The 21,680-nt window shown below is 52.2% G+C and overlaps 9 protein-coding genes across 9 annotated transcripts; 4 read left to right on the top strand and 5 right to left on the bottom strand.

Annotated features, from left to right (window-relative positions):
- Nucleotides 1–140: 140 nt before the first annotated feature.
- A1O5_04072 (uncharacterized protein) lies at nt 141–2,021 on the top strand (the record flags this gene model as incomplete). The annotated part of the gene is made up of 1 exon (XM_007744680.1): nt 141–2,021. The coding sequence occupies one exon, from the start codon at nt 141–143 to the stop codon at nt 2,019–2,021; it is 1,881 nt and encodes a 626-aa protein (XP_007742870.1).
- Nucleotides 2,022–3,454: 1,433 nt separating this feature from the next.
- A1O5_04071 (uncharacterized protein) lies at nt 3,455–4,618 on the top strand (the record flags this gene model as incomplete). Its single annotated transcript, XM_007744679.1, has 1 exon — nt 3,455–4,618. The coding sequence occupies one exon, from the start codon at nt 3,455–3,457 to the stop codon at nt 4,616–4,618; it is 1,164 nt and encodes a 387-aa protein (XP_007742869.1).
- Nucleotides 4,619–4,755: 137 nt separating this feature from the next.
- On the bottom strand, nt 4,756–6,488 carry A1O5_04070 (uncharacterized protein; the record flags this gene model as incomplete). Its single annotated transcript, XM_007744678.1, has 4 exons — nt 4,756–5,482; nt 5,539–5,660; nt 5,738–6,015; nt 6,104–6,488. 4 exons carry the CDS (start codon nt 6,486–6,488, stop codon nt 4,756–4,758), a joined length of 1,512 nt encoding a protein of 503 aa, XP_007742868.1.
- A 965-nt stretch (nt 6,489–7,453) lies between these two features.
- On the top strand, nt 7,454–7,783 carry A1O5_04068 (uncharacterized protein; the record flags this gene model as incomplete). Its single annotated transcript, XM_007744677.1, has 2 exons — nt 7,454–7,629; nt 7,654–7,783. 2 exons carry the CDS (start codon nt 7,454–7,456, stop codon nt 7,781–7,783), a joined length of 306 nt encoding a protein of 101 aa, XP_007742867.1.
- Nucleotides 7,784–10,784: 3,001 nt separating this feature from the next.
- A1O5_04067 (uncharacterized protein) lies at nt 10,785–11,948 on the bottom strand (the record flags this gene model as incomplete). Its single annotated transcript, XM_007744676.1, has 3 exons — nt 10,785–10,953; nt 11,009–11,769; nt 11,832–11,948. The coding sequence occupies 3 exons, from the start codon at nt 11,946–11,948 to the stop codon at nt 10,785–10,787; spliced, it is 1,047 nt and encodes a 348-aa protein (XP_007742866.1).
- A 2,106-nt stretch (nt 11,949–14,054) lies between these two features.
- Nucleotides 14,055–14,579, top strand: A1O5_04066 (uncharacterized protein; the record flags this gene model as incomplete). The annotated part of the gene is made up of 1 exon (XM_007744675.1): nt 14,055–14,579. The coding sequence occupies one exon, from the start codon at nt 14,055–14,057 to the stop codon at nt 14,577–14,579; it is 525 nt and encodes a 174-aa protein (XP_007742865.1).
- Nucleotides 14,580–16,017: 1,438 nt separating this feature from the next.
- Nucleotides 16,018–16,667, bottom strand: A1O5_04065 (uncharacterized protein; the record flags this gene model as incomplete). Its single annotated transcript, XM_007744674.1, has 2 exons — nt 16,018–16,211; nt 16,319–16,667. 2 exons carry the CDS (start codon nt 16,665–16,667, stop codon nt 16,018–16,020), a joined length of 543 nt encoding a protein of 180 aa, XP_007742864.1.
- A 1,798-nt stretch (nt 16,668–18,465) lies between these two features.
- A1O5_04064 (ribose-phosphate pyrophosphokinase 3) lies at nt 18,466–19,666 on the bottom strand (the record flags this gene model as incomplete). The annotated part of the gene is made up of 3 exons (XM_007744673.1): nt 18,466–19,328; nt 19,423–19,514; nt 19,596–19,666. The coding sequence occupies 3 exons, from the start codon at nt 19,664–19,666 to the stop codon at nt 18,466–18,468; spliced, it is 1,026 nt and encodes a 341-aa protein (XP_007742863.1).
- A 726-nt stretch (nt 19,667–20,392) lies between these two features.
- On the bottom strand, nt 20,393–21,338 carry A1O5_04063 (40S ribosomal protein S6-B; the record flags this gene model as incomplete). The annotated part of the gene is made up of 4 exons (XM_007744672.1): nt 20,393–20,654; nt 20,719–20,978; nt 21,063–21,119; nt 21,195–21,338. 4 exons carry the CDS (start codon nt 21,336–21,338, stop codon nt 20,393–20,395), a joined length of 723 nt encoding a protein of 240 aa, XP_007742862.1.
- Between the last annotated feature and the right edge of the window lie 342 nt (nt 21,339–21,680).

Genomic DNA, 21,680 nt, shown 5'->3' with positions numbered 1-21,680 from the left:
GCTTCTCCTGCTGTTGACAGTCTATGAGCCGGAACTTTGTACTTGTATTGCTTTACTGTCTGTCGTCTACGTATCTAGACCACCCAATGACACATCAAAACCCTGGAACAATCCAAAGTAGCTGAGACTGACCTATCATTATGGCTTCCGCTGGGGCTATCAGCACTCCTCTGCAACCTCACACCATGAACGAGAGCCCGTCAACGATTTCGCCCAGCTCTCCACAGAAGATTTCGCCACGACGATCACCTTACTTTGCCAACTCCTCAGCGCCGCCGCAAGAACCACACGCGGCAGACACAGTCACAAGCTCTCCACGTCCCTACACATTCACTCCCCAACGTGTCAAGTTCCTACCTAGAGCGTGGGAACGACGGCCAACTACGCCATTCGTAGCGCGCAATGATGCACAGAAGATATGGAGACGCGTGCCGTTGGGTGTCATTGGGTCCAATATTGGGGAGAATTGGAGGAAAGAAACCAAGAAGTTGACCACACGACCGGTCAAGAGATTGAGAGTGGCTCATCTTGGCGGAGATGGAGACAAAGAGAATGTTGGCTACATCGCCTCTAGATGGGACGAAGGTGAAATGACGACACCAAGTCCGAAACGAAAGGCATCGGAATGCGGGGGCGTTGCTGACCGCGAAATCGATTGGGAGGATCAAAACATACCCGTTGCTGTCCACGACAACGTCGAAGACGACGAGGACCTTAGAAATTCACAACGCGGCACGGCTTCACCTATCCTCGGAAGCCATGACGTCTCTGAGAGCTGGATCAAGGGTGAAGGTGTTGATAATGAAGCGGACCTTTCGTCAGCTGTCTTAGACAGCGCTGGTCCGGCTCTAGAAGTGGTGGATTTGCGCCAACCTCCTGCACCGGTCTGTGAGCCGGTGAATTTCTCTTCTAGCTCTTCACTTACAGCAATGGAATCTCCGTCTGGTACACCCATGAAGCCCGTCGATGCGGAGACCGATCCTTGTGGAGAGCAGCACCAGAATGCGCTATCACCAACAACGATAGCAACAGCTCCGGATACCATAGAATCGGTCACCAGCCCTGCAGATCACGACGACACGGCCTATCTGCACGATTTCCTATCTCGAGCTCGCGCACGGAAGGCAGCCAGAGAACAGGCTCTCCAAGAAAACCCAGTACAAGTGCAGGAGATGGCGGAAGCTGCGGACTTGTCGGTCGAAGAGCTTAGGTCTTCGCACATTGAAGACGTGGCCATTCTTTCCGTGCCGATGCCTGATAGTAAAGAGACATCAGCAACCCTTTCGGTAACCCAAGAGCCAGAGATCAACATCTCGCCTCGACGAAGCTCGCGACTCACAACGCGACTCCCAAGACCTCAAAGGCCCGTCACAAGCTTGCCGAGCAATACCTCTCTCAAACGATTCAGCGGAATGGAGTTTATTGCCGCAAACCGCGAAGCTCAATCCATTGCCGTGGCTACTAGGACAAATACTAAGAATAATAAAGGTGGCGCGGTGTCAGCCAAGGTCAGACTGATTCAATTGAACGCTGAAGTGAAAGCCAGGCAGTCCCCGGAAGGTGATGCGCTTGAGCCATCGAGCCCAGAGACGGCGGCGAAGAAGAAGAAAAGCGGGGCAAAGGAGGTAACTTGGGCCGCGAAACTGGTGACTTTTCAGGATGGAGAAGTTGCGGATAGCACTGGCGATGAAGCAGCGGATGAAGGAAATGAAAATGTCAAAGTCGACAGCAACTCCGAGGATGAAGGTGAAGCCAATGAAGGGGTCGAGAAGCAGCGTTCACTCGTTCGGCAACGTAACAGAGGGGTCAAAAAGGTGCGCAAGCTCAGGAAATTGAATGGTGGGAGCGTGAATGGGACGCCAGCACCAAAGAAGACCACAAACATACCCCTGCCCGTCGGATCGCATTCGTCTTTGTCTGCCAAGGCGGTTGGATTGGTGATACAAGCTGAAGATGGTGTAGAAGGTGAGAAGAATACGATACAGACAAGAATGAGGACGAGGATTTCCAAGGCTGTCTGAGGGTGAAGTTCAGCTTGGTGTTTGTCGTGCGGCTCGCATACCAGGCTGCTCTAGCCTTGCGTGGCTTGTGAAAGGTGAAATTGATATGTTCACAACCAAACCAGTTTGATTTATCGAAATTACCAATCTATTGTTTGACGCAGGCGAGCGGCAGTGGGGGGGGTTGAAAAGGACTCACGCATGCTGTGCCGGCTCTCGTGAGCCAACATGTTATTTTGCGCAGAGCCGTCCATCATCGCAGTCACCGTCGCGTTCTCCACAGAGTCCTTTGCTGCCGCGGTTCTTTCAAAAAGCCACGGCAGGACAAGCAGGGGAAGGGCGAAATAGTTTGTCCGATCCTCACGCGCCCCCAGCCTCAACAGCACTACGAGCAACTACGATACATGCTCGTATTGTTAAAAGAGACTCCTTATCCGACACCCAACCCGATCTGTTACATACAGGATTATGTAGCGGGCTGTATTGGATTGGCTGGAGTTAAGGGTCCGGAGGCTAGATTGACGAGAGTGCTCCCCGTCTCCTTGCAAGTATGCGGACTTCTCGTGCAACCCGTACTAACAAGTACTGTAACAAGTACTTTGTATTACTCGGTAAGGGCCGAGTAGAACGAGCTGGCGAGACCCGCAAAATAAGCCTCGCGCTAGTGCGAACGCGCTAAACCGCATCCATCGGAAACGGTATAGATCAGTGTCTATATCGCTTCTTCCCACGTTGTTAACGTCGTTAACCTCGCTAGTGAGTTGACAAAGCTGGAAGCTGTTTTTTTTTTTGGGAGGGGGGAGGGCTCGGTGCACACCAACACTGTGCCTCGGAGTTAGGAGGTCGGGCGGGATGTAATTACGAGTGTGCATATGGTTGCACTTTGGGTGCGGGATCGAGATCAACTGCCCCGGTCTATCAATCGGCCAGTTAGTCGCTCGGTGTATCCGTTAGTCTTTCAGGCAAGCTTGTTCGTCAGTCTACCCCGGGAGATCAATCGTAGTCGAGGCCCTATCGACCACGGATCGATCAGGCAAACAATCAGGTCGGATCAAGCGTAGTCGATAGGCGGCCAGCTGAATGATCCAGGATCCCACCCGAAACAGGGCGTGAAGCTGAGATGCACCTAGGATGCTACGATGCTAGGATGGCCAGGTCACAGGGGGCGGAGTCGGTGTAATTAATTCTAATTGCCTAGGTATCTTCGCGGCTTCTGGCGGGAAGAGAGGGAGGCAGCCAGTGAGGAAAGAGAGCGCGTTGGACAACAGGTGTGGATGGACAAGTATAAGACTGTGGCAGTCCCCCTCTTCAACCCGTGTCTCGCAGGGAAGGAAGATATTGGTACCTGAAGGAGCGTGTTCTGCGAGACAACATACGCCGAGCGAGAGACACCCCCACACCCACTCGCACACTCACATACACATCCACGAAAGTATATATATCCATCACCAACAATGTCGTCCATCCCTCCCACCCACCGCGCCCTGCGTCAAGACGTCTACGCCCTGCCACCGACCGTGCAACAGATCCCAACGCCCCAAGCAACGCCTGGCTCCGCAGTTCTGCGCGTCCTCCAGGCCTCGGTGATCAGCTACACGAAGGACATCTACAACGGGGTGCGCAAGTACCCGTACCCGACGCCTTTGACGCTGGGGGCGAGTGCGCTGGCGCGCGTGATGGCGCTGGGACCCGATGCCACGACCCTCAAAGTGGGCAACCTGTGCCTGCTCGACGTGACGATCAGGGGGCGCGACGACGTCGATCGTTCTGCGGGTGCCACCTTCCTCAGCGCCATCGTCCAGGGCATGACGCCCGCGTCGGCAAAGTTGATGCGCGACGCCTGGCGCGACGGCACCTACGCCGAGTACGTGCGCTGGCCGCTGGAGAACTGCTTCGTGCTGGACGAGGACAGGCTCTTCGCCAAGCTTGGCTACCAGTTGGGAGATCTGATGTACATCCCCAAAATGCTGGTCGCCTACGGCGGCCTGGGTCCCTTGTGCATTGATCTCAAGCCCGGCGAGACGGTTGTCGTGACTCCTGCGACAGGCGGATTTGGATCCGCCGCGGCGCATCTGTGTCTTGAGCTGGGCGCCGGGCGGGTGATCTGTATGGGGCGCAACCAGGAGATCCTGGCGCAGTTGAAGAGGGCAGTCGCTCCGGAAAAGAGGGATCGGGTCGAGTGCATCCCTCTCACGGGAGACTGGGAAGCCGACTTGAAAGCGCTGAAGAGTCTCGGCGGATTGATTGACGTCTTTTTCGACATCTCCCCTCCCGCCGCGGCGGACTCGAGACATCTCAAGGCCGGGATCTTCGCGCTGAGAAACGGCGGCAGGATGTGTCTCATGGGTGGGGGCAATCACGATCTGGTCCTGCCGAACGGCGTGCTGATGCATAAGGACATCACCGTCAAGGGAAAGTGGATGTACGAGCCCACGGACGTGAAGCGGCTGATTGCCCTTGTGGAGACAGGGCTTGTCCAGCTGCACAGAGAGGCAGATGATGTCAACCCGCTGGGTGCGAGAGTCGTGGCGAAGTTCAAGTTGGAGGAGTGGGAAGAGGCATTCGACACTGCCGAGAAGCAGGGAAGAAGCGGCGGCATTGTTGTGATTGAGCCATGATGCCGGTAGATTGGCAGTCATAACCATGGCGCACGACATCGCAGCTTGTACCCAGGATAGTCCTCGAGATTCAACTGGGAACTGGGCGCTCCCTCAGTTTGGCCAGGAGGGAGGGTAGTCCAAGAGACCCAGAACGGTTAGATGGATTCTAACTCTAGAGATCGCTTTTTATATCTCTCAATCTCCTTGTTCCACCAGACACGATACTCTTCGACCCAATTGTCCAGGAAGAAAAACCTTTTCAGGCTCTTAAACGTCTCCTTCCAGCTCCTCGCCACAGTGTAGCGGCGAACGAGGTCTTGAAAGACTTCAGAGCGATCGTCCTCGGTGAGACCGATTCTCTCCCCGCTGTTCTCTACCACGAGGATGGCGACTCCCCAGATTGCGTAGTCGGGCTTTGCACCTTCCAGCGTCATGAACGAATGGGCCAGCTTCTTTATTCGGCGTCGCATGTTCTCGAGGAACTGTCCGTAAAACTTCTGGCTCTCGTTCCGGTTGGGTGTCTCCCTTAAGACAAACAGCCAGCAAAAGACGCATACGCTCCGTTCCAGAGCAGAGATATTTGTTCGGGTTATAAAGGTCAGTAAGTCGACCGAGACGTTGTAGATTTCTTCCGTCGTGGCGCGGTTGGTCAATGGGGTCTCTTGGGCCATGTGGGCGAGACGGCAGAGCAGCTCGATGATCTGCGTTGAAATTCTTCCGTCAAGGGCAATGTCACTGATTCCACGGGGCAGGACTGCAATCTCCGTGCACAGTTGTGGCGAGAATGGATGCTTTGGGTACGTCAGTTCGGATTCTGGTTTGACGGGCGGTCCCGACGATTCCTGTAGTCGCTGCTCTGCAAATGAGCATAGTGCATGTGTGCTGAGAAAAGCGGTGTTAGAATCATCCCGGCTAGCTAATAGGTACTATAAACAAACCCTGCCAGATTGTATTTTGTCTGGCGGTCGAAATTGCCATGCTCAGGTCCACCACGGAGCGAAACGAGCGTCTGAAGGCCTTTGAGGTGAGTTGCTGCATGATCGTCGTGACCGGCAAAGAACTGGCAGCTAGTTAGTTTCGATGTCTAGCAAAAGAGAACAAGAATCAACCAACGTCAGCAGCTATCAAACATATCACGGTGTGGATGGTCGTGTCCGAAGTCGATATCTCCTTGTCCTGAGAAAGAGTCCGATGGAGTTTCCCAAGAACACTCGAACGGAGATGTGCGAAGTGAACACCGCCCGGCACAAGGGCGTTGGTGCTGGCAGGCTGGGAATATCTTGCCATGGAAAGAATGAGTGCTTCAAAGAGCATGTCGGATTGCAGGGCCAGTGGGAAAAGCGTGCCTGTGAGCCAATTCTTTCCTGCTCCGTCGGAATACAGCGATGCATTCATGGTGGCATAATCTTGGAGGACTGACAGTTGAGCAGGCGTTAGCTTGGGGCAAGCAAAAAGGATGAGGAATCTGTCCCGACGACAATACCTTGCCGGATTAGTACTCACAAAAATCGGCCGCCCATTCAACCTGTCCAGACTGAGGGATGGGAAATGATGCGAAGGGATCCCTCCGAAGGCCACCCAGGGTATGTTGGAGCGATATTCTTGGGAGACGTCGCCTTTTCAGCAAGGCGTAAATAATTTCCTCGGTAACTCTCGGCTCTCGAATGTTGGCGATGTCTTTGGCCTCTTCCAATAGCTCTGGCTCGACCTTGATGGGAGCAGAGGTTCGAATAGGAGGTCGCGCCTGCCATTGAAGTGGTGGGCGTGACTGTCGTTGTGCAGAGGATTTGACTTTGTTGACCCTTCGACCGCGATTGACGTATGCGTTGATCTGCGAGCGCTTGCGGGAGTCGCGCATGTCATCCAGGTCATTGTAAGTGATGAACATGACGGGCCAGCCTGTCTTGACCTCTCAGCCTTCCTTGAGTTTAGGTTCGGTCATTCTGCCCCCAAGCAGCCCTATATGCGGAGCCCATGGAAGTGAAGGTGAGATCTGGTCAGTGGTCAGCACGGCGGAAAAGGGGGGACGTCAGAGATGCCGTCCATCCTCTTCTAGGATCGGTAATTCTACGGTTCTCGGTGGGGTTGTTGATGACAGAGCGAGGCTGGCGGCCTTGGTGGCCTTGCCGAGTCCACTAGCCCAATCCGGCTGTCCGACACTTCTCCTATTGAAGAAGGAAAAACCTAAATCAGCGGAGGTCCCCGCCTGGCTCGCAGGCTCGCAGGTCTTCTAGGGGCGAGCATAGAGCAGCCTGAGCGAACCAACGCGCGAATCAACTGAATAAATTGATTAATTGGCTATAGTGTACACAGTAGTTATTGAATTGAGAGAGCACGCAGGTGCATGTCTGGCCGATACCACATGATAGAATTAAAGACAACTGGAAAAAAAAATGATCCTGGTCGGGATCGAACCGACAATCTCTTGATTCGTAGTCAAGCGCCTTGCCATTGGGCCACAGGACCTACTTTTTGAGCTTCTTTTTCTCTCTATTACTTATATAATTCAATGTGGCATCGAACGATGCAAAGAGTCACGTGAAAACCCACCCACCAATCGTCGACCGTGGCTCATGCACCTCCCCTTAGCTTCCCTGGGAAGAGCTTGGACTGTGATTGGCCCTTCTTTACCCAGTATGTACTGGGTACCATCTATCGCCTCTTATTGGCATTTCCATATGTACTGGGTACCACTTGTCCCGCGCTTTCCCGATGTAGCTAGCCGCCACATTTGGCTGCATCTCAGTCTCTCCTCAGCCTGGCGGAAATGATTTCGTCACCCGGCAATCATCCATCATCAAGGCCGGTTTCTTCAACATTTTCGGGTGTCATTGCGTCTTGGTAATGTCAAGAATGGCTGATGCGTCTCAAACCCACCAAGCTAAACAACCTTCTAATCCCCGAGCACGTCGCATCAGAAACAAAGAATGGGAAGCCTTGCGCCCGGAAATAGAGAAACTCTACCTGGAGCAAGGCAATTCAAGAAAGGCGGTGGTTGAGAGACTGAGTCAAAATGGGTTTCCCGTTACGTAAGTAGCCATTGAGTCTGCCAGACCTTGTCAGTCTCAACTAGCCCATGCTCACCGTACAGAAAGTGAAAAGCAGCTCAAGCAGATACTGCAGAAATGGGGCAGCAAAAAAAATCTCAGCAGCACAGATATGCAAAAGATGCTGGCATTTTAAGAGAAAACGCGAAAAAGATGGAAAGTCGACAGAGTTCATGTACAACGGGCACTCTGTGGCTGAGGAGAAGTTGTCGCGTGCAGAAAAGAGAAAGAGATTCGAAATCCCAACCTCGCCCATTGCTAGTGAGTCTTATTGCTCATGTGTCTGCCCGCCAACATTGACCAGGTATTTATAGGGCTTCCCTCCTACATTCGAGTCTTAAGTCCAAACGCATCATCACAGCAGAATCCACTTATAAATTCACTTCCAAGTCCATCTATTATTCAAAGCTCCGGAATCGACAACGCCTTCTCAAGCTCGACCCACCCAAGTCTTCCCCGGCGTAGTCCCTTCGAGGAAACATCTACCTTCATAACTAATGAACAGCGTATCACATTCGCTCCGAACCAAGCACACTTGGGAATGCTTTGGCCTCAGAACGGTGGGAGCCAACGGCCCTGGGATGTCAATCTCGCGCACATTAACTACATCGAAGAACCGTTGCCTCTTCACTCTCCTGCATCATTCACTTCCAAGACATAATATGATTTTGACTCGTCCTTTTTCTCGGAGCCACTGGAAAACAACATCAATAACCCCATCGACGTATCCCTAGCTTCTTTCAGGCCAGTTTTCGTAAACGACCCAAGCATCCCAGCATCACATCCGAAGCTGCCTATTCCTGTTCCCTTCTCAGACTTTAGTTCACCATTTTCGACACTTCTTAATCGCGATCCAGCTATTTTATCCCATAACCACCAGATCCCTCCGAGCTATGACCTTGAGCCGATGTCTCTTTCGAATAAAATCACCTTCTACGTCACGAATCCTGAGAGTATTATACCTTCTGTACAGATGATGCGGGATCTGCTCCATCGCCTCCAAGATGACACATTCCGAAACAAACACATCACATCGCGTGGCACGGGCAAATCGGAGTTACTTACTGAGATAAACAGCGAGGGCTTACTTTCTAAAGCAGACGACATTGCCGTTTGGGCATATGAGGCTGCAGTAAAGATGGTTCAGCAGCAAAGAGCATCTCGTCGGTCATTTTGCATCGACATTCATTCATTCTCGCAAAGAAGCGACCAATACAAAGAGCAGACGTCACAAATTCAGGCCCGGAATGTATTGAACGACGGCAGACCTACAAGCACATGCACCACACTCATCAGCTCTTGTGATATCAGCACGTGGTGTACGACTGGTGGAGCATTTCGAATACAGCTGCGTCGGATGCCAAAGAAAGTCTCAGACAGTGACGAAGATGATTCAGGGAACTTCATCGCTATTTCCGTCATTCCAGGGAGCGGCAGTCATGCAGAAACCGGCATTTAGTTGCCATGCCCACTATTTCCAGGAGCTCTCAACGACTTCCGATCTACACCTCAATCCAAGCATTCAATATCGTTCCCTTGGGCTCCGAAATCATCAGCTGCGTGGCGATGAACGATCTGGATGGTGTGAGAAGGTTGATAGGAGAAAGCCTCCCCACGGGATGTCGACCCAAAAGGCAACACACTACGTAGGCTTAAGACCTTTTCGATAGTTAGATTCGGCGGTCCTGACAATGGCAATAATATGCCATGTTTTCAGGTTGCTCAGAGACCTTTCGATTGCTGCTGGAAGGGGGAGCAAGCACAGACCAATATGAATGGTACCAATCCCATCCTCATCCTTTCTACGAGTCAATGAAACTGATTCAGATCTCCAGTCTTCACGGTATATACAATCTCATTGATGCCATTTGGAGCTATTATACAGAAGCTACAATCCAAACCGAATGTGAGCACGCATACTTTACAATGAGGAATATAACCAATCTCAATCAATGTTGTTCCATGACAGAGCTTGCTATCGCAAATTGATGTCTTGCCGGAGAATCTCTTCCCAAAAATCCGAGTATGCCTCTGGTCAGGCTAAGTGGCTGAAGCCGTACGGATATCACAAGATGCCAGGTCGCAGCTGCGTTGAAAGAGCTCCTCCGCGCTGGGTACGACAAGGAAGCTCAAGACGAAAGAGGGGAAACGCCTCTGCTTTACGCAACATTCAATCTTGGACCACAGCCTTTGACAGCACTGGAACTCCTCCTGGCCGAAGGTGCAAACATACGTGCCTTCGACGATCAAGGACGAGGCGCTCTTCATTTGTGCCTCCGGTTCTCTTCGAGTCTTTGAAGAAGGATTTCTGGAAGTTTGCAGATCTTTCAGTTTCAAGGATGATGACAACAAGATGCAAGAAGCGCTACCTTCTGATGATGGTGGTAACAATATCGGCGACGAGTCTAATGTGGCATCTACCGCCCATGACAGCAGTGCTCTCTCCGATGACTCTGACAGTTTGCTATGGTCGACAGGATGTTACTGGTGCGGTAAAGGAAGTCAGTCGATTCAATTTGAGGACTGCGGTGACACAGACGCGGCACTCTTCGACTGCTGTGAGGAAAGGGACGTTGACGACTTCAACATGCCAGAAACCTCCGATTCAGAGCCTCCGCCGTGGATGTGCAGAGCACGGATACGGCTCAAGCTGCTAGCGTTGTTGAAAGCGGGATGCTGCCCGAACTCTCGCGACAGTCGAGGTTTATCTCCAAGCGACTACGCAAGAGCGGAAGGACTTTGGCTACAATGGGAGTGGGCTCTCTCACAAGGTGGCTTTCGATACAATGAGCAAACGAATTCATGGGTCAGGAATGATGAGAGCCAGACGGAAGGATGAAATACTACTCTTTGTGGCATGCCTTGGAGTGTCTGCGGGGACGAAGAACTATGCCGGAATCAGGGACCTGCCCACCATGTACGAGATCATCAACCTCAGCTTCTAGATTTGTTACACTCGCCTCTTCGCAAATTTGTGGAGACTCGAATTCAGAGGGGTCGCTATCGGCGAAGGTGAAGGTGTCCCTGAGTAATTCCCTAAGCACTTCCCTGAGCTAAGTCTAGGAGCCGAATCTAGCCCCTTCCGTCTTGAGTACCCATTTAATAGTCTCTCAACATGCCTATTCTTAGCTATAATATTACCTAACTGCCTCTATAGTTTGAATGCGATCCTGGTTTTCATCGAGCTGATTTATGACGAACGGGGTATATGCGCCGGTGACACTGATGTCCTTCTCGGGGTCGTATCGCTCAAGTGATTCGAGAGGGCCATATTTCTCACACAGGTACAGCATCTCGTTGTAGGCTCTGTAGACGCTGTTTAGTCATTTCCCTTCCAGGTTGAGGGGGGGTCGAGACTTACAATTCCCTCGACATACTCCCTGGATGTCCGGCCGAGTCGGTCAAGTAGGGGTGGATGCTGTACAGTCGGTTGCGGTCGTCCCATTCCTCCACCGGTTCTGAGGGTTGGATATGTTGTTGGTAAAGGCGCATGTATGTTGGAGAATTGAAGTGAAACGCCCAGGAGCATCTCCATGTGCCAAACTCCATCTCATTATGGGCATAGGTGCATCTAGGATCGAAGACAATTGTGTTGCCCGTCCCCATGTCTATCCCGACATTCTGTTCCCACAAGTCGCCGTGCACCAGCGCCGGCACAATGTCACGGCCATCTGACTGCAACGCTCCCAACAGTCGTGGGATAACGACTTCGATAAGCTGGCGGCAAGCTGCATCATATTCCGGCCACGGACCGTTTGTCTCATTGTCGTACCTAATGACGTCTTTCAGTTGATGGGTGAAAGATTTGGCCCAGCTTTTTTCCCAGGTCACTGTACGTTCCATAACGCCGACCACTGTGGGGACCGGGAATCCAAACATCCCATTTGGAGATGTGCCTCGATGCATTTCCGCTATTCGAGCCGTGAAGTCGACCGGTTCTGGAGGCGCAGAGAGCTCCATGTCGTGGAAGTCTCCTAGAAAGAAATACACTTGTGATCCGTCCACGCCATACTCGCCCCATCCTGATGGGTTGGGCACCAATCCGGGTACTACAGCATTGATGGCAGATGCAGAGTGATATTCGCCTTCAGCCAAGGCTCGAGCCCCTTTCCCCTTGGCGCACTGCTCGATACCAGTGAGCCGTTGGCGCGGATCATCACTTAACATAGTAGAGAGAAACCCACCTTCAAGAAAAATCTCTTTCGTTTCCCATCGGGTAGAACGACCGAGAGCTTTGCCGTCTTTGCCCAGTTAGATGTGCCATAAGCCTCCGCGGACAACACCTTCGTTCCTGGCGGCATGACTGCAAATGCGGACATGAATATTGTTGACCTCTGGCATGTTCGGGTAACAATAATCTCACCTTCAGTGATAGCTTTGTGGACACGGAAACCTCCCTCGGCGCTATCTCCCCACCTTGAAGCATCTCCCATTGCTCAAGTCCGGAACGAAGGGAAGGCCACCACAAAAAGCCGGGTAGTTCAATTAGTCGCCACGGACACAATTTTCGGGGCTTTGATGTAGGGAAAAGATGGAACAACCATTCCGCTAAGAAGACTTCTCGATTCGCACCAGAAGAGATTGACAACCTGTAGCCCAACAGCCAGCTGTCGGGATTTGACTTCTGAGATGACCGAAGGGGCGAAGCTGGAAATGAATGACCGGCGAATGGCTGAACGCTTTCCGAAACCGATCCTTTGTGTTGTGCCATCTGTCACATTCCTTTGTTGAAATGTGTGCAAACCGCATTCCGTCGACTTGCGAGGGCCTGCCAGAATTTTGACAGCCACTCGAGCGGCCAAGATAGGAGACACAGATGTTATTTCTCTGCTCATAGCGCCTGTTCAAATACATTCTCAGGCATCGAGGTTGTATAGGTCTTCCTGCTGTCTGTCGGAGTGTTTCATAGACAGGCGTTGGCTTCTTTGGGTCTGCAGTTTGTGCAAAGAATTTTCGTTGCCACAAGCGCCATTGCGGCATACCAATCATCGAAAGACATAATCTTATACCTAGGTAATGTCTCCCCTGGTTGGCTGGTAGGGAGCCTTGCTGGGTTTCGATGGAGCTGGATCGGTAGTCGACCAGGAGGAGCTATCCGCCACGACAAACACGCGGGCATAGATGGTTCATGGTCCCTCATCTGGGTCCGCGAGACAAAGCTGGAACCAGAGTATGAGTGAATCGAGGATCCGTTCTGTGAGGTTGTAGTTAAGATCAAGTTATCAGGAGCAGTCACAGGGGTGCTGCCCTTCACAATGGACTCTTTACTGCGCACTCGCGGCCAGTCAGCCACAGACTCAATCGCGCATCTTCCTCCTATTTAAGGCCTCTCTGATTTTCCTTCTCTTTCTTTTCTTTTCTCCTTCAGCTTATCTTGCAGTCTCTGTCTGTGGATCTCACCCACTCAACTCTCAACCTTCTGTCAAACCAATACCATCACTCTTACCTTGCTCATCAATCATTTTTACCGGAGTCTGTCTCTTTCATACACAAGACCCAAGTCCGCGCAGACAAGCAAAGGCGGTGAAGTGCTTGCGTTACACAGGATCGACGCGTGAACCCAGAGGACACGCCAATGATCTTCCGATGAATGTTTGCGTCGGCATCGTTCCCTTTCTCAACGACCTCATGAGACTGGCGTCCTCACCACCTGTGCCAAAACCTTGCTGCTCAACTCCATGAGCTCCCAACCACAATCTCACTGCCAATGCGCTGGCGTCAACCGACAATATTGTGTCCCAACACCGGATCGAAGAAGCTGGTATTGACAGCAAAGCCCAAAGGGTGTTTCTCTAGCAGATCAAACACCGGACCTACCAGGCCGCTCACTAGTAGAGGCATCAGAAACCACTCTCTCTGCGGCATGCAAAAGGACATCGCCCCAGATGCCCCAGATGCCCAAAATGCCCAAAATTCACAACCAGCAAGCTTGTCTAGTGACCAACATCTCTTACGACCAAGTTCTTTCGAAGCCAGTCAGGGCTGTGTCCGCACTTCCTTCCACAAACAGCCCACTGTACGGGAAGCTCATTCTGCACCTGTCCTAACTTGATGCAATCAACCTATATATAAATCAGCAACTTCGCGGTCGCGCCGGTCGAGCCTGTTTTTCTTCCATTTTTGTTGCACTCTAGGAGTGAACATCGTATGGGACGCAAAGGGTCTTCGGATGGACGGAATCCCCCTTTTTCAGGGGCATGGCAGCACGGCATCTGGGTGGCAGAGACTTCGGCTGCATCAGACAGTCAACAGCGTCGGGGAGTTGGCATACTTTTAGTATGAATCTGTAAGCTGCTGTTTGCTGGCCCGCAGGAGGAGACCCTAGTCATCACTGACAAGACAATACTATCGGTAGGTCTTGTCAAGTACCGCCACCATACCTTTGACATAGGGTTGGATCGGGCCGAATGTTCATGGTAGCTGTTCATCAAAGAAACCCATGCCTTCTTACGGGATCCTGGGACCGATTCGTCCGCAATCTGCCTCAACCGCTGGGCTATGACTTCCCCCTGCAGCGCTGGCGAGGACGCTTACCACCAACACCACAACAAAAAGCGAAAGATATTGAGCAGCAGATTATCGCACTCAAACCCGAGGCGACCCAGGAATACCGTTCAATGTGGAAACAAACTCAGGACGAATGGTACCAGGTGCAAATGGACCCGTCGCGAATCGGTATGCCCACGCTCGTCCACGCCGCGTATCTCGTCAGGAACGGACCTTCGGCCCCGTACCCAGTGGAATCTTCTGACGAGGGTGATGACGACGTTCTGATTCTTGGGTTCGCCTCCCACCCTAAGCGCGCAAGAGTCACCGAGCCTATGGCCCCGAAGCAGAGCTCCGCGGTGATCGAGGAAATGAAGAGGTGGGTTTCGCCACCAGTCTCTGTCGAGCACGTTTCCGTTGGTCAGGACCACATCTTCTCCTTCTAATCACATGGGGTGCGATTCATCTTCATAGCGCCTGTCGTTTGCGAGAGGCACGGTCATACACGGCGACATGGGCATTGGTAAGCCGGCATCCGGCGGCTCCAAGGCGAGGCCTGTCGCCTCGCAACCGAGTAAGGCCATCATCACTGTTCGGCAAAAGACGGGAAGAGCACGGCAGTGGGCCGGCCCGTAGGTCCTGCCATCTTCGGCGTGATGATAAGTGGAGAAGAAACCCATACAACTTTGGCCAGGAATAGGAAGAACTAACACATGTGATGAAAAATTGCGGAGGGGAGAGAGAGGTGCATAGCATAGCAGGGGCACAGCCGACAGGGCAACAAGGCAACTTGCGATCAATGCCCCGCGTACAGACGGGGCAATGGCACAGACCAAGAGATGTCATGACTATCTTGATCAGGCCGACACCGTCATGGATGACGTTGATACGGAGTGTTCAGGGATGGCCCTCTCTACCTAGACACAGGCCAAATGTCTACATGTGTCAACAGGAATGGGAACCGCTGAAATGGGCAGATAGATAGACAGACATCTCTCAGGAATCAGGATAGACAAAATGCTGTCAATTAGCCATCTGCGTATGCCACTTCTCAGTGTTTCAAGCGCCGACCCTCTGGTGGGCTCACTAGAGGGCCTGCAGGGAGTGTGGCATCACATGCAGCCTGTACGGGTAGAGCTTTTCGTTATCAATACAAGTACGACAACATAAATATATTTTACTTCTGGCAAACAAAGTCGTTGTCGTAAAGGAATAGCTGGACCCCACTTACTAGATCACTCACTGTTGAGTTTCTGTTTCTGGTGTGGCCGCCAGTACTCGTTCACCTTCATACATAAGCTCACACAGTACGCGTGAGGCCAGTGAGATCAGTAGGTCAGATCAGAGCACCGTGTCTTGATCCCTCTTCCGGTGCCTCGCCTTGCTCATACCATCCTGGTCTCTGCGGAACATGCGCTTCGCAGGAGCCTCGCCGACGCAGGCCGGGAATGGGGCGTAGCAAAAGGAGCCACTGGCGCTAGGTACGCAGTAGGACAGCAGCAGGCAGTCCGAGTCGTCGGTGCAGGGCGTGTTGTTTCCCGTCTGGTCTGTCGGGAGACAGACGCCGTCTCCGGCTCCGCAGCCCGAAACGCGCGGATAGCAGCTGCAATCTGTCACGCCGTCGAGGCTTATGCAGTCGAAGCTGCCGGTGCAGGCTTCAAGGTTCCTGAGGAGGAAAGTCAGTTGACGGTGCTGGGGCCTCGCGAATTGTTTGAGGATAGCTTGGATGTCGACATGATGCAGAGCATCAAGAAGGGATGGGAGGTTGTTTGTATGGGGTGAGTGCTGGAGGAGTGAGCGGGAGTATTCTTACTCTGAGCAGACAGGGGATGGAGCAGCGCTTGTGGACGAAGAAGTGGTGGTTGCGGTGGCCGTCTGTGGAAGTCAGCTTTGATGCTCATAAGAAAGGGCGCTGGATTTATCTTTACCGTTGTTGTAGTTGTGGTCGTTGTCGCGGGGGTAGTCGTTGGAATCATGAATGTCGTTGTAGTTGTAGTTGTAGTTGTTGTAGTTGTTGTAGTTGTTGTTGTTGTCGTCGTCGTCGTCGTCGTCGTCGTCGTCGTCGGTGTTATTGTTTTCTAAAAACCGAGAGTCAGTTTCAAGCACTCATGTCACGTTGGGAGTCAACCCACCGTGCTGGTAGGTATATTCTCAATGCAGGAGCAGAGAGTTGAGACTATTGCACCTGCTTCGGATAACAAGGTTGAGAAGAGTGCAGCTTTGGGATCGACGGATGTTGTCGATGGCTTTGTAGAGGTTGTGGAAGGAGACTTTGTGGAGGTTGTGGTCGATTTTGCTGTCGTAGTTTTTGTCGTCGTGGTCTTTGCGTATCTCTTGACCTTAACCGGAGCTGAACTGACCAGTGTCACAGTAGTAACCACCGTGGACGGTGGATAGTGGCTGGAACAATAAGACTGAGCGGGAGCATATCCGCTGAGAGGCGCGAGCAATCCGTAGATTCCACTAGAGCACACCGACCCTGCCGCTGCGACAGGCGCAACCAAGCAAGAGATCAAGAGTAGATCGGACTTCATGCTGACAAAAACAAACAAAAACCAGGACAACAGGGACTTCTCTCAACCTACAATGCTGAAGAGACAACATAGAAGAGAGGTGCTTAGGGTAGCTTTTTAAAGCTCAGCCTTACCGCGACCGGCATCGGCATTCTGGAGAGCTATGGGAGTCTCGAAATCCCATGTCGATCTCAATTTCTGAACGACGAGTGATCTTCATTGGTGGCTTCAGCCTACCCAGCGGCTGAACTTCCCACGCATATGTTTGTTGGTGCCACCAATACGGCGACTCTTGGGGCTGATTGTGGGATGGATCTGGCCATTGAGTCCTGGAGAACCTTGTGATCCAAGGCATTAGGATAGACAGGCGTTCCTCGGTTCTGCTGGCCCCGTCTGCCCCATCTAGTTCCTCCGTCTTGAAGAGGAAGGTCAAGGATCTTTCCAAGGTCGAGGCCCCTGCTAGATGAATGAAAAAAAAAAAAAAAACCAAAAAAAAAAACCAGATCCCAGCTAATACCCAGAAGAGCTCTGTCGCGTGCGCTAAACTTCCCGTTCTGGCACGCACCCATCACTGCGCTCAAGTCTCACTTAAACTCTCGCTGCGTGAATAAAGGAGTGCGACCAGGGTGAAGACGGCCATGGGAGCGCAATTGAAGGATGAGCATAAACAGATTCTCTAGGAGGGAACATCCCCTACCCGGTACTGTGCCTCACTGTGACCCGTTGTAATAGGACTGACTGCGGGCGGTAGAGTGGAGATTTAGGTAGACTTCTCGACGTTCTTGTGTGGCGTCTCTTTCTGTGAGCTTGAACAAAGTATGTAAGCGAGTTCTCCCTCCGTTGACTTGTGGTGCATGTAATAGCGAGCGGGCAGGAGGACCTTGGGGAAAACTCCAAGTTGACAAATAGGTACGAGGTACGAGGTACCTCATGAAGGCGAAGTTCAGCAAAGCTCTCGACTTTCTGCCTTGGCAAGGGCTTATTTTGTGGCTGGCTGAACCCCTTTCGCCGCTTGGTGTAGCCTCTTGTTAGTGATGGGATGGATGGGATGGATGGGCTGGATGGGATCATTCTCAACGGACATGCCCCCTTAACATAATATTCTGTACCTCTGATGCCTCTATTAATTCAAATGACTATCTTTGAAACCTGTACAGTCATCTTCTATGCCTACTAAGAAGCCAGAAGCACTCGAATCTGTCTAAATTACCCGTCCACGGAACACATACATATCATCAGAGCATCTACATGTCCTGCACCTCCCAATTACTTCTCCCTCTGTTCGCCTTCTGCTCAAGTCGAGACCGTTCCCATTTGGTTCTCTGACACCCTCTGCGTACACTCCTGCCCCGGACTCAAGGAGTGGATCGTTGTTGTACGATTGTCGCTCTCAGTGCTGTGAACCAACTCGAGCGAACGAGGACCCGTTGAGCCAGGGCAGGATGTCCAGGTCGGGAAGGGACAGCGGCCCTTAGTGTTTATTTTTTCTGGTTCAAATCACCTCGGGAAGGTACAAGTTTGAATTCGAATATTGTTGATCAGAGTCTCTCGGCAAATCCATTCAGATGCTGGCCTTGGAAATTTCTGTCTCCGAAGCGATCGAAAGGTAGGTACTGGCTTCCACACTTGCTGAGATAGGTAATTCATCGGGGCATCAACGTCTTCAGGGAGATGGAAGCTTTGATGTCTCAGGCGTTCAGCAGCACTCATCGTCGCTAGCATCTCAAATCATCGGCAGTCGACGAGTTCCAGAACGCTCCATCCATCCATGCCACGACTGTTGCCGACGCCGTCCCATGTTCAACTTATAGCCTGAATGCTATGACACCGGGTTGTTGAACAGATAACTCACGCTTTCACCATTATGAGTCCGTCTGATGGCCTCGGCAAGAACGGGCGCAATGTCAATAAACTCCAGCCTACACCCTTTCTGGCCTTCGGGCACCCGGAGACCTTCGATCTTGTCCTCACTGACCGGAACAGTGTTTGTCATGACCAAGCGACTCAGTGCCGAGTTTCTCAGAGTCTCGACGGCTTTACCCGACAAGATACCGTGGGTGACCAGCGCCACAACATCCTTGGCACCGTGCTTGATCAGCGTATCGGCGGCCTTTGCAAGCGTGCCACAGGTATCTGCCATATCGTCCACCACAATGGCAACTTTGTCTTTCACCGTACCGACCAGGGTCATGCGTGAGACTTCATTTGGTCGAGATCGTTCTTTGTGGATCAAAGCGAAGGGCAAATCGAGTTTGTCGGCCATGGATGTAGCTCTCTTTGCACCCCCAGCGTCGGGACTTACAATGACGCACTCCTGTCTGGGTCCATTCATCTCCACGCCTGACTCGCTCGCATGCATGAGATTTTCTCGAATCCATTTGACACTGTTCGGCTCCGCGTAGAGATTATCCACGGGCACGTTGAAGAAGCCTTGGATTTGTGAAGCGTGCAGGTCCATCGTGATGACATGGTTGCAACCCGCTGTTTGGAGCATGTTTGCCATGAGTTTGGCCGTGATCGGAGCACGCGACTTGTCCTTCTTGTCTTGTCGAGCGTAGGGGAAATTCGGGAGAATCGCCGTGACCCGACGGGCGGAGGCGGTCTTGCAAGCGTTGCAGATGATGAGGAGCTCCATAAGGCCGTCGTTTATGTCATTCGGCCGGGTCGATTGAAGGATGAAGACTGTTTTACCATGCATTAGGCTTTTGGAGATACAACCCGAGTACAGATGGGGGGTGCTGTGCAAACACAGGAGCGCAGTGAAGGGATTCTATACCATCCTCATCTCTGACCGATTCGCCGATGGTGACACTGGTCTCTTGGTTCGAATATTGCAAAACCATGATCTTGACGAGCTCGATACCTAGCCTGAGACACGGCAACGAGGAGTCAGCTTCTCAGGAGATGACCTGACGCCGCATCCTAGAGATGGTGGGACGCAGCAAATACCTTCTTGCGACGGCATGCGCCAGCTCGGGGTGACTGTTTCCAGTCAGGAGCTTGATGGAGTTTGACGCCATGGCTTCAGCGAAGTTTTGAGGAGATGCGGTCACCGAAGATGCATTCTGGAGAGCGGCAGCGAGGGCAGGAGGAACATTTAAGTCTGGCATAGGGCTAAAAAGTCAACGTGAACCGAAAAATTTGACGGCGACGGATAAGGATCCCCCGCGAAACTGACTCGGGCGGCGCACAAACCAGGACCTCTGGTTGGCGGGGCACTTTGGGGTCAAGCAATTCGAACACAGGGACTTGGCGGCAAACCCCCGAGTAGAACTGGGCGCTGAACTGGAATCGAGTCTTCGGAAGAATGAGACGCTCGAGAGTAGGTTTGCATACGTGTCTGTAGGCCGAAGTGAAGTGTGAAGAAAAAGAAAGGGCAGAACAGGCACGAGGGGACGGAGAGTAGCAGATGGCAGGTCACGTCTTTTCTTTTGGCAAGCTGCGCTTTTCACCTGATCTATGTCTCCGACGGCGCCTGCAAGACAGGACCTTGGTCTTTGATTCTCCATCGATCGCTCCGTGACACCACACCACAATCCACACTCTCCCATTCTTCTCCCTAGCCCTAGTCCTAAAACCATTGGGCTGTTGGACAACATTTCATGCTGTTTGATCTGCCGTAAACATCATATCAGACCTCGTCTCCAATAACCCGAGCTGACATTGTTCGACTTCCATGAGTTGTCTGGTGTAGTGTGCATGAAGCTGTTGTGGAAACGGTATCTTGCCGGCACATTTTGCACCGTCTACTCCTTCCTCATCGAGGAGGCCCGTCTCTTCCTCAACTCGGTTCTCTTCTCACGTTCCTCATGCACACGCTTAGCGAGCAGCTGATGGTACTCGTTCGCAGCATCCTTGGCGGCCTCGGCGCGTCTTCTCTTCAGGGCGATGCGGTGTCTCTTGTGTTGCATGCGCTGGGGAGTGACGAGTCTCTGGATCTTGGGGGCTTTGGTGTATGGCTTGGCGCCCTCTTTCTTGGGGACGACTTCGCGACGAATGACGAATTTCCTGTCAAACAACAGTGTTAGCGGGTGGCGGTGTAATGCCGAGGAGATTGTATGGAGGCATATACCTGACATCATCTTGCTTGCTCAAGCCGAAGAATCTTCGAATCTTGGTGGCACGCTTGGGACCGAGGCGCTTGGGGTTGACCACATCAGTGAGACCGGGAATCTCACCCTCGCCCTGCTTGACGATGGAAAGAGCCAAAACAGAAAGATCTTGAGCAACAATGCAGCCACGGACGGACTTGCGCTTGCGTTCACCGGTTCGTCGAGGTCGGTAACAGGAGTGGCCGTCGGCAAGGAGGAGTTTGACACGAGTAGGGAGCATCTGTTGTTATGAACAAGTCTCAGCGAGGATTCTTTGTCAAGATTCGCTGGCGCTTTCACCAAGCTAAGGGACGGCAGTACGTACGACACCCTGCTTCATGGGAAAGCCTTGCTTGTCATTACCGCCGGTGATGCGGAAGATCTGTTGTCGCGCAAAAGCTCGTCAGTGCCCTTCATCCAAAACATATCAAGAGCAAGGATGACAAGGTGACCATACATAGCCCTTCCATTCATCTCCCAAGCTGTCACCGGGGACTTCGTTGCCCATGCGCTTCTCCATGAAGACGCGCAGCTTGCGCTCATCTTCGACTTCGACAAGTTTCTGCGACCCATTGGCCGGGTACGAAATGTTCAACTTCATCTTGTCGACAATATGGCTGATGAGGACCGTCAAGACTGATCAAAGCCTTGACAGGTATCAGCGTTTGAGAATTGTCGAAGGGTAAGAGAGAAGTGTTGGCTGTAGACGCTCTTGAGTGCAGGGTCAATAAACCTAGAAAAGGTGATGATAATTTCCTCTGTGCGAATTCTTGCCAAGCTTTCTTCTGTTGGTCCGTATGCGGTTTAGTCAGTAAGTAAAAATAATTATCCGGTCCCGAGGCGACACACAATCCTCAGCCTTGCCATTCTGCGTTGAAGTCCTCGGTACGAGCGATGCTCTCTTCTGAATTTTCGCCAATGATGGAATCGCCGTGAACTCTGT

This window comes from Cladophialophora psammophila (assembly GCF_000585535.1).
Source record: "Cladophialophora psammophila CBS 110553 chromosome Unknown aczJe-supercont1.5, whole genome shotgun sequence".
NCBI lineage: Eukaryota > Fungi > Ascomycota > Eurotiomycetes > Chaetothyriales > Herpotrichiellaceae > Cladophialophora > Cladophialophora psammophila.
Note: the sequence above shows the minus strand (reverse complement) of the source record. Positions and strands in the feature narration are given on the sequence as shown.